Consider the following 12,201-nt stretch of genomic DNA (forward strand, 5'->3'; position numbering starts at 1 on the left):
TATTTTAATTCCAAAGGCCAAGGGAACTTTTTCAAGATGCATAGTATCCTAAAAAAAAAAAAAAAAAAAAAAAAAAACTTAAAAATAAAAATCTGCCTGCCTCTATGGGAATTTAACATAGGGGTGTACTCACTTATGCACCATGTATTTTAAGGAAGAACATTTATTTGTTTACAATACATTATTCATTCACAAAGAAAATTGGTGTCCTTAAAGGTTGGATTTTTCCTAATTTTTTAAATTAAGGCATTAAGTTCAATTTCCAAAATATGATTTTTTATTCCTCTTTTTAGTCAACTTTAGCATGGGTGTATTCACTTATGCATTGCACTGTAAAATGTTGATTGTGTGCTCAATTATTATCGGTGCTCATATCAGTGTTGAATACCCATTGCGTGGGTTTTGGATGCTTAATATTTTTGTGGAAACCATGATATTTTCTTCACTTTTAATTAATTGAATGCATCCTTGCTAAATAAAAGTATTATTTTTTATACACGTTACTTAACCAAAACCTTTGAATTGTTGTATATCTTGGTTTCCAGAAAAAAAAGAACAATATTAAGCAGCACAACTGTTTTCAACATTGATAATGTTTCTTGAGCATCAAATTCATAACATCAGCATATAAGATTGATTTCTGAAGGATCATGTGACACTGAAGACAAAAGTAATGATCCTGAAAATTCAGCTTTGATCACAGGAATAAATTACACTTTACTATATATATTCACATATAAAAGTATTATATTGGAATATATACTGAATATATATGGAAAATATCACAATTTTATTGTATTTTTGATCAAATAAATACAGCCTTGGTGAGCAGAAGGGACTTCTTTGAGAAACATTGAAAAATAAACATTTTCAAACTTTTGACTGGTACTGTGTGTGTGTGTGTCATTTATTTAATAACTATTATTATTATTATGTATGTGTAAACTCATGACTCAATTAATTAAGTCAAAATGATTTAACATTTGAAATTTAATGATGTACTATCGAACATCCATTAACAAAAACATTTACCTTTAAAAACTGAAACTTAAAAACACTTAATACTGACTAGTTACTATCTGTCTTCAAACCAAAAATACTACACAAAATAATAGATTGAGTGCAAACTTCCATAAAATAGCACACTACTTCTCCTAACAGGAGTAGGAAAACAAGGGTGTGTGGCATGCAAAAAGTTCAACAAAAATAATTTAACTTGTGAAATTAAATTAAAATAGTGCAATCAGTCTTTATAATTCAGCATGTGGGTATATTTTGTTTTTATCTGACGCTCCTCTCAGGTCGTCATACATCTCCCAGACACATGGAGACCTCATGCAGTAGGCCACATAATGTCCAAGAGCATCCTGGGTTAAGCCTCCTCTAAAAGCAATGACTGCCCGTAAAGTAAATCTCTTTCCCTGGAGCATCGGATTGGAGGGAAATTCACACAAAGGAAATTCTGTGGAGTTGCTTCCCAGGTCAGTGTCAATCCACATAAGTTCTCCCAGACTGTAACTGTGAGAAACTTTCCCTGCACAGAGCACTTTTCCTGAGGTGTTGGTCTTGATTGCAGAGGGACACTGTGATGGACTTTGGATCGGCCTGAGGCAGGGGAACTCCGGAAGGTTAAGGCCTTCTTCCACCGCGGTCTGAAGATGAGCCATGCCAGAAGCCTGCAGTACAGCAACAGAAGTACAAACAAATGGAACTTCCCTTGTGACTTGTTTGCTGAGAGCACAATACTGTGAGGAGCACTGTTTTGTTAAAGCCACACTAGGTAGGAATTCCGTTTTGGTCAAACAACGACCCCTAGAGTCGCTGTGGACTACTTGTATTTAACGTTACTGTCGTAAATACCACTCACGCAGAGCAGTCTCTTTACTCACGGCCTGATACCCTCCCCCCTGTATACCGGTCTCTGTTCAGTCGGATGGAAGCTGTAACGAGTGGAAATAAGGTGTGTCCCCTTTAAGAGCTGCGCGCGCCCTGTTTAACTTTCGGCTCGGCAGTCTGTATTGTATGTGCGCCTCGAACATTCAGTAAGCGGATTGTTTCTGTTTGATGCTCATTCTTGTCCTATTTTTGTCTATCAAATAATGCTGTGGACGGTAAAATGTGTGACAGACAGTTACACGAGTTCGATTGGGGAATAAACACAACGCATTACAAATCGTCGGACATCGGAGAAGCACAGCTAGCCTCCGAAGATGTCTAAGTTACTAATCCATCAACAAGAACGCCAGGTGCTTTTTAGCTCACACCAACGAGAGAAAGCTTGTCCGAGTGATATACAATATAAGCAAACTTACAAGTCCAACAGCATGTGAGGACGTGTTGGGGGAAGTGAGGTAGCCTATGCCGTAAAGCAGTCGAATTTTGTAGTTCTTTCTGTGCTGGGGTTACTACCCGAACCCCGAAGTTTAAAAGTACGATTAAAAACGATACAGACCCCGTAAGGCTATGGCAGACGTGTCATTCAACCTATTGTAAGTCGATGTACCATCACAAGAGTCTTGGAAATATATTATGAAGGTTGAAAAGTTACCTAGTGCTGCTTTAATGAAACAAGTGCGTTTTGTCATTGACTTTTCAATGATAGTGGAGATGTGGCACTGTGCATCGATTTGGAGAGCACCAGACTTCAGTCGGACAGCTCAGAATATTTCACTCAGCAGTTCTGCCCTCTGTATGTAGGCCTGTGCATTCAGACCCTTTGTGGTGATGGATTTCACTAGGTGGAGGAGGTTGCTGGAATCCTCATGGCAAACAATATTTTCAAAAGTGACACTATCGCAGAAAGCACAACATAAGCATTGTCAAAAAGCATCAAATGCACATGTGTTCAGCACAGAGATTCTTGATTTCCTGAGTTTAACAGGCTGTTGATGGTTTCCATTTTTCAACAGGTCCACTTTGAGTCTTTTCCCCCTCACAGATGGATCTGCATGGAGCCATTCAGGACAAGGAGAGAGGTATGAACTCCTCTTCCTCTCTTTGGGTGGAACCGCTAAGCCTTTCCAGTTTTCAACAGCTTCGTCATCTGTTGGATGGATGTTTGTGACAGTGTCAGACTTCCCAGAGCAGGAAGCATCCATCTCTGGCCTTCCATCTACACCGGAGGTTGTGGTGGGTAGTGGATTGACTCCTGTGTCAACAACTGTCGCAACAGCTTCATCCTCTTCACCTTTTTCCACACTCTTTTGTTTTGCAGAAAAAATATGCATGTTGCCTTCAATGAAGGACAGATGTCGAGCAATGAATCGATCTACTCGAATAGGCAAGTTTTCATGCTTGAAAAGGCCGCGCTTGATGTTTTTGAACTCGGCTTCGACATTGGCTGAACTTGCCGTGATGTTGGAGCTCCGGAAGTGAGGGATCATTACCCCTGTCCAGAGTGGTAAGTAATTTGCAAGCCAGATTATATTGGGAATAATCTCAGGAAGGAAGTGCATATTGTCATGATCACCGTTAGCTACGGCAAGTGACCTGCTCTCCTCACATATGTCTGTTACCCACTGCCGCAGGTCTGTCTGTGTTTGGTCACATGGATCCACTTCTTCCAGGTCCGCACCCTCTACATCTGGAATGATGACACACTCTTCTGCAATTCAGGCTTTGAGGTATTTCTTGCACCTTTCTGAAATGAGGGGGCTCCAGAGCAGTCATTGCCCTCTGCTTCGCTGAGAGCCACAATAGTAATACATCTTAGTAGCTCTCTTGCATCGTCCATGGATTGTGACATGAGAAGCTTTTTTTTCCAAGCAGTCTCACCGGCAGATCATCTTGATGCAGTGTGCAACATCAACCCGCACAATACAAGGTGGGACTTTTGCTGACTGTTTACCGAGTAAGACTCCACAACACTCATTGATGTAGGTCTTAAGATCAGGATGAGAAGTAAAAGCCTTGACCAAAGCTCCGAGCAAAGCAGGAGAAAAGTCACTCACAACCTCTTTAGGAGTAGGTGCACCTGCGTATCCATCCTGTCAGCCAATGTGTTATGGCATTAACATCATGTCTCTCTGACAGCATTTGCACCACTGAGACACTTGACAACACCCTGATATAGGAATACATGGCCAGATTTTCCATTTGGTCTCTGTCATTTCCTCACCACTGAGCCAGTTGCATCAAAACTCACAGTGGGGTTTGTAGATGTCTTTGATAATGTCTTGTACATATACATTTGTGTTTGACTCCAATAGTGACAGAAGAACTTGTCCAGTCCAATGTCTTTAATGCTACCACTGTGAGGTGCACTGTATTTTAACATCTGCAGTGACAAAATATGATCCTTGTTGCCTAATTCTAAATCATTTCTCTCTTGCTTTGCTTTGCGCAGGGTGGCCAAATTAGGCAGATGACTTGGCTCAGGATCTCCAAAATCCATCAGCTTTGTTGCCTCTGATGCATGGGGTTCCATTCTACCCTCACACAGTTCTTTGGATATCTGCACACGCAAGTTACCAGACATTGCATGCTTGGAACAGCCAGTGTGCAGGGAGTCATCAGTGTTTTTAAGTGAACACTTGAACATCATTGTGCTGTTTATTTCAGGCTTTTTGTCAGATTTTTTACACTCCTTACAGTTGCCTCTGATTACAATGTATTTGTCTGTGGCTGATGGATAGACCGTGGCTCTATTAAAGGCAAATGTGCAGGGGTATTTCACTTCTTGCCAAATGTGATGATTTATCACACGTGTCCAGATACCAGGCTTCAAAATAGTGTAATCCCTTTTTTTTTTTTTTTTGAGAACTTGTTTTTGTACGTAATCGTTTCTGGCATAAATTCAATCCATTTCTGAAATGGAACTTCAAAATCAAAAGTCCAGCAATCTTTTGGACTGAAGGAAAAGGACCCTGGCTCAAAATCAGTGTCATCACTACTGACACTTGTTTCATGATCACTTTCATGAGTAAATCCTAAAGCAGTCCAGATGTTGTGTCTGTTTAATTTAACAAAAGTGTATAGTGCCTTTGCAGTGATTTTGTTGTCTAGCTGTTTACTAAGCTCTGGCCTCTTTTGACGAACACAGGACTGTGAAAATGGAATCCCTGTCGACTAGTAAAACAACTCAATAATCCTGACTCCAAAATTTGTATTTTTTTTTCATCTATTACTGTATTGGTCTGAATATAAGGATAGTATAATATATTAAAGGGACATTAAGTAGGAATTTCCCCCATCTAGTTGTGAAACTGTATTTTGCATTCAAACGAATAATGCTCTCCAGCGCCTCACTTTTTCAAATGCGCGTTGCATCTACGGTAGACGTTATGTACCAAAAAGCTATGACAGAATGTCTTATAATAGCACTTCGAGTTTTTCTTCGGGTGAACAGGTTTGTTACTTAAAACAAACTGAAACTTGAATCAACGAAAAAAAGAATGTTACAGTATAAATTACTGACTGTGAAAAACATTAACTATGGTAGTTAGTAGTAATGCCGCCTTCATTCGTTATATTTTTGAAGTACGTGCACTGTTAGATATCATCATCATCCGTGCCTTCTCTAACGTTACTTTACTCAATAGCTGCTATTCATCAAAGAGCTTGTTTAACTTACTATGAATAGATAAATAGATATAACTATAAATGTTCTACTATCTATATAATAAAGTTCACAACAAAGCAATGAAAAATAAGCTTGTAATTAAGACCGTAACATTGACTTACCTGTCGAGAAGAAAGCAGGCAACTTCAGCATCTCTTGTTTTGAAAGCTTTCTCCTGCATTAGCTATCCCGACATTAACCCTTGTTTTTGTAATCTCCGGTCACGTTTCCTTTTACGGTCTATTTTGGACTTTTTCGATGACGAGGACTCCTTATCCTGTGACTCATATGTATGTATGAATGAACGGTGTATAAATAACCGTGCAGTGCATCCTTTTAAACTTGCCGCGGCAGTGACAAGCGCCTCTCAACTGCTCTGCTCCTCCGCTTCTGCTGGCTTCAGTCACGTGACGCTGGCTCTGAACGAAACGCGTTGGCCTAGTACTTTTTGTCCCTCTCTGCTATTATAGTTTTTCAAGATGGCGGAACTACATGGAAGCCTCCGTGGACCTACCCGTCCCATGTATATAAAGATAATAAATTCTTCGTTTACGAGGATTAGTCTGATCATTGGCATAGGTATTTGTACACCATTGAAGGCATATTTATGAATAAAAATATTGATTTGAGATAATAAAATACCTAAAAAGCTACTTATTGTCCCTTTAAGGATAATGTAGCTGGATAATATATCTTATATTAGGACCAATACGGTAATGTTGACCCCTAGATTGTCATTGTCTATTGAACAGAAAAGTCATTGCTAATACTAATATCACTAATTTAGCTATGAAATGTTAACTAGCCTACAATTGCACATGTGACCCATGTTCATTGTTTATACTAAAAGACAGCTTGTTGCAACTGTAATCAGCATTTCATAGCTAAATTAGTAAAGTGTATAAGTGTTATTAATGAGTTTTCTGTTCAATAACCATTGACAATCTTAGCTCTCTTGAATGTTGTACAATTATTCTTGAAGCTACTAATATTGTAACTGAGTTTTAAAACAATGTATTCTTGAAGCTACTAATATTGTAACTGAGTTTTAAAACAATGTATACTTACATTGGCCAGAAATTTGGAGTAGTAATGACTTTTGTAGTGTGATATGTATCGACATTTTCTTCACCTACTCTACACTATTTTATACAAGAGCATTCTTGAAAAGAAGTGTCACTTGCCCCTAGTGGTGGCAGTGAAGTGTAGTAGATGAGACTCATTTTCTAAATAAATAAGAAATACAATCAGGAGAGACCAGTGCATGAAGTAAAGATAATTGTTTATTGAACAAATTATGTGATGACAGAAAGTCTTCTTCAATTCAACTTTAAAAATGTGCTCACCTCAAGGATATTTTGGCTGTTCTCGTGCCCAAAATTGCTGAAGTTACATTAAACTACGACTTGATGGCACACGCGCAGAAATTCATTTTGCCCAGAGAGAAAGTGAGTGACAGAAAAAGAGTCTGGCATAATGTCTGAACACCATGACGATTTTAATAAACATTACAAAACTACAAATCACTGATAAGTAGTTGAAGTTCTATTAAATCATCTATAATTAAATGTCTGATATTTTAAAACCCGACGCAGCACAAATGAAACCTTTACCGGCACATACCAGCACAAACGAAGCACAAACGAACACGACTATTTTGGGTGAATTTGGATCATGTAAGGGGGCTGAGTGATCTCAGAATGACCTAAAAATATTCTTTTAATATCTAAAAAACCGAAGCAGCACAATCGAAACTTTTTACAGCTCAAACGGAGCACAAACGATTGAGCATATTTTGGCAAAGTTTTGCGTTGGGTGGGGGGCCAACTTCACGCAGGTGCTTTTGTCTGATATCAGTGAGAGTCACGTCACCTCAGCTAATCCTGCCTTTTTGCCCATTTTCATTGACGACCAGCTCCGCCGACTTTGGGCTTTAAAAAATGCTCTTCAGAAAACTATGGGTGATGTCAAGGACACTACTTCCATATTTTTTTTTTTTCAGTCCATGGATTTTGCAAGTGACAACTGTGTAACCAGTTTTAACGCAATGACAAAAGTTCGAGCATAGCATGCAAACTGTTCTGTCGTTGCTGTACAGACGAGCACAGAACACTATTTGACCCAAAGAAAGAGAGAGAGAGAGAAAAAAACAGCTGTCCTATAAAGACCTCAGGGAACTGTGTCAACTTGTGTAAAAGTTGTAACAGTTTTAGTTACATTTTGTCCCATTAGCTTTCAGGGCGTGTTACAACTGTTACAAACTGTTACAAAGTTAAATATGACGGTACATGCAAGTGAGATCACTCAATGTAACTCCACAACAAAAATGTATCCACTAACCATTCAAAAGAGTAATATTATTACTGCGTTTCGTTATTGCCAGTTTATCCGAACCTCGTATAAAGGATTGGCCCTCTTCTGAACGGAGGCGGGGAGCAGCAACTCAATTGCATTTAAAGGGACACACACAAAAAATGGCGAGTTTTTGTCACACCCAAAAAGGGGCAAATTTGACAAGCTATAATAAATGTTCTGGGGGGGTATTTTGAGCTGAAATTTCACAGACACATTCTGGGGACACCAAAGATTTATATTACATCTTGTAAAAAGTGGCATAATATGTCACAATTTAGCGATACTAAGTCTTAGATAAGGGGGGCCTGCCCGATCTCTTTCTGGAACAACCTGCTTCAAAGCTGGAACGGCATATCTTTTTTCTATAATGGCATTCCCGAATCGTCTGTAGCTGTGGATCTATTTACTGATGCCGCTTCCTCTTAAGGGTCATCACATGCGGTCTTAGTGCACATTAGACTTACGCGACTCTCCGAACTAAACCACATTACTCACATCCTCTTTCGTTAACACTAAAGATAAATTTGTTACTAGCAAGAGTAAGGTAAGTTCACCGCATAGTATACTTGCCTAAGGAGGTTTTATAGGAAAGGTTTATGATATCTATACAAACTCTGGTTTTGGTGGTAGTTTCCCTTACTTATTCACTTCACAACCTACTGTGCGGCTGCTTTCTCCATTAGGCCTATAGAGGCTATCTCATGCACCCAAGTTACCTTCTCCTCACCACGGCCTAACGTGGCCTCCTTTTCGTGACCTATGCGGTTTGATATCACGTCATTCATTAAACAATTCATTCATTGACCTCAAATCTAGCCAATAACCACTGGAAATATGGAGTATTTAAGCCCGGATAACACCCATTACATCGTTCGCAGAAACTGACGCTGGTCTTTCTGGTAGAACTACTTTTCCTGTGCGATTACTGAAAATAATTGCACACCTTAGAATGTTCATCAACCAATCAGAATGAAGCATTCAACAGCCCCGTAGTATAACTAGAGCTAAACCTCTATAAATTCTCAATAAGAACCTTATGTAATGTAGTAATATAATCTATAATAAAGTGTAACTAGTTTGTAATAAGTGTAGATTGTAATGCTGTTTTTTGAGTTAATCAAAACTCTTCCTGCTCTACATACTTGAGTTTATCCAGTTTATCAGTGAGCAGCTTGACTCCTGAATCTCCTGGGTGATTGTAGCTCAGATCCAGCTCTCTCAGGTGTGAGGGATTTGAACTCAGAGCCGAAGACACATAACCACAGCCTTCCTCTGTCACCATACAGCCAGACAACCTACAGACAGACACAACAACAGTCCACATGACATTAGTTTGGCATTCACATCAGCCTCTTTCACACAATGACCTGCATAGTTTGTATTTTCAGCTGTTATTTTCTGTAGATTCTTTCTTAAAATTAACAAAAACATTAATTAGCATAGCATTAATTATGATCATGCTTTTCTCACGGTTGTCATAGAAGTCACACTACCAGAATTTCATATGAGGTCAAATTTTATAGCAATAGTCAATGATTGACAATTTTAATGTATTATTACATGTAATATTAGTGAACAAACATTTAAAATTTTGACCTAGGAGCAGAGGAATCTTTTCAAGGGTTCACAAAATTTGTCCCTGAAAGCCAAATCGTGGCCAAAATCTTACAGTATGAACCAGGCTTTAGGCAGGTCACTCCACTAGCAGGGAACAGTAAAGGTAAGGGCACCTAAGTAGTGAGTTTAGGTATAGGGGTGAAATCCTGAAGTGACATTTTTAATTTCTCTCACCATAATTATCTCATTAACTTCTACACTGCTTCTTTGTTACTTTTTTAACACTCTGAATGTGGATTATACAAACACTGAGCAGTGTACATTACTGGGGATTTTGATGCGAGGAATCATCCTGGATAAGATCGATGTTCAAGTAAGATTTTTGCACCAGAATGCAGGTAGCAAGGTCAAGCCCCAGAGATGATGTTAATTGGTGTGGTGATGAATATTGGTATTGAATGCATTATTTTTTGATTGCAAATGTCTTTTTTCAAAATGGTCAATTACATCCCTGCAAATGTTGTTTTTGTCTCTTGTTCTGGCATTCCATTGAGAGCAGATTTGTTGACAAAATGTCATCATTATTTATTGTGATAATATATTTTTATATTAATTGTTTAATGGAAAACCATTTACCTCAGTGTCTGTAGCTGACAGTTTGGATTCCAACTCTTCATTCCATCACAAAGAAGTTTCACTCCTGAATCCTGCAGGTCATTGTTACTCAGGTCCAGCTCTCTCAGGGCGGTGTTTGAGGATTGAAGAACTGAAGACAAATTCTCACAACACTGAGCAGTGAGATTACAGCTATGTAACCTGTGTGGAGAACAAAACAAATAGCAATATTAATGTGTTTTTTATGTAGGGTTTATAACAAGGGTTCTCAACTCAGGTCCTTGAAATCCACTCTCTGGCAGAGTTTAGGCAACGCTGGCAAGTTGCAGGCAGGTGAGTCTGATCAGGGTTGGAGTTAAACTCTGCAGGAAAGTGGATTTTGAGGGTCTGAGTTGAGAACCCTTGGTTTAGAGATACTTGTTCATGCTTTCATCACCAGCAGGGTGGATTATTGTAATGGACTTCTCACTGGCCTTCCCAAAAAGACCATAAGACAGTTGCAGCTCATACAGAACGCTGAGCAGAACCAGAAAATATGAACATATCACACCAATCCTCAGGTCTTTACACTGGCTCCCAGTTAGATTTAGGATTGATTTTAAAGTATTATTACTGGCATATAAATCATTCAATGGCCTAGGACCTAGGCGCTCACTGAATATAAACCCAACAGATCACTCAGATCATTAGGATCACACCAGCTAGAAACACCAAGGGTTCACTCTTTAGCTATTATGCTGGAACCAGCTTCCAGAAGAGATCAGATGTGCTCCTACAGTAGTCACATTCAAATCCAGACTCAAAACACTTCTGTTTAGCTGTGCATTTACTGAATGAGCAGAAAGCGATGCATAAGGACAGGGTTCACCAATCTCGGTCCTGGAGGGCTGCTGTCCTGCAGAGTTTAGCTCCAACCCCAATTAAACACACCTGAACCAGCTAATCAAGGTCTCACTAGGCATACTAGAAACTTTCAAACAGGTGTGTTGGAGCTGGTTGGAGCTCAACTCTGCAGGGACAGCGGCCCTCCAGGACCGAGATTGGTGAACCCTGCATAAGGATGTAGTGTAACAACAAATTTTTATTTTTTCCGAAGTGTTGACAACTTAGTGTTAACTAATTATTGTTATAAACAGGTACTATCAACAAGTGTTATCTAAATAAACTCCTGATGTACTTAAAAAACTTTGCCTCATTTTATGAGTACAGAACCTATTTGTACTACTGTAGAAGTTTGATACCATTCTGGGCATTATTTTTGGGGTAATTTACGAGATACAAATTTGGAGCCAATAGCACCTGCACTAAGCCATCCGGCTGATATCTCTAAATAAGCTATAACTTTAATAATGTTCAACCAAGGGTCAAAAGGCTTATGGGAGAGGGGAGAGGGGGGAGGGGGGGGGGGGGTTGGCTCGAGGTCATAGTGCAAAGGACCCTAGGTTGATTTTACTCTGAATCATCCCTTAAAGTAGGGATGCACCGATGCCTCTTTTTCCAGAACGATTCCGATACTGATACTTTTGATTTGGTTCTTGCCTGTATTTTCACTACATTTGTAACTTTTTAATATATTGGGTAGAGAAACCAAAAGAATATTAATCAAATTAGTTGGCTTAATTTGTTTAGTAAATATATATTTCCTTCAGTTATTTTCATTTTTAAGCATGTTAAAATGTATTGTATGAGCTTCTGTTACCCTCACTGTTCTTTCTATTGCTCTATCATATTTTATCTTTCATTTAATAGCACAGCACATATTTAGAGCCGCTCCAGCAGGGCTCAGTGCTGAGGATTGGGTCAGTGGTTAGAATTTTTAGATACTAGTGACATATCACAATTCTCTATTCCAATTTTGATACCAAATCAAAAACTACTAGCCAAATAATGTAGATTTAAAACATTATTAAAGACAAGAAGTTCGTAATAAAATAAGAACAAATAATCAAATTAAAAATTGCACAAATATGTACTATTCTGCCCTCGCATGTACGACGTCTGATTTGTACAGCTAGACAGATAGTTAACAGCAATGAAGAGAAACTCCAGAAGTCTTGTTGAGGATTGATGTTTTATCTTTTGTTCTCTTTTCTTCCTCAGTTTTATTTCTCAAG

At 38.8% G+C, this 12,201-nt stretch overlaps 1 protein-coding gene across 2 annotated transcripts in view; it reads right to left on the minus strand.

Annotated features, from left to right (window-relative positions):
• LOC311289535 (NACHT, LRR and PYD domains-containing protein 3-like) overlaps nucleotides 1-12,201 on the minus strand; it is a 128,389-nt gene that overhangs the window by 74,028 nt on the left and 42,160 nt on the right. For both annotated transcript variants that reach the window (XM_084407612.1, XM_084407613.1), the window contains exons 7-8: nucleotides 10,109-10,288; nucleotides 9,058-9,210 (exon numbers count right to left, since the gene is read on the minus strand). In XM_084407612.1, the coding sequence (XP_084263738.1) occupies nucleotides 9,058-9,210; nucleotides 10,109-10,288 (333 nt within the window). The remainder of the gene's footprint in view (nucleotides 1-9,057; nucleotides 9,211-10,108; nucleotides 10,289-12,201) is intronic.

This window comes from Rutilus rutilus (assembly GCF_951802725.1).
Source record: "Rutilus rutilus genome assembly, chromosome: 4".
Lineage (NCBI taxonomy): Eukaryota > Metazoa > Chordata > Actinopteri > Cypriniformes > Leuciscidae > Rutilus > Rutilus rutilus.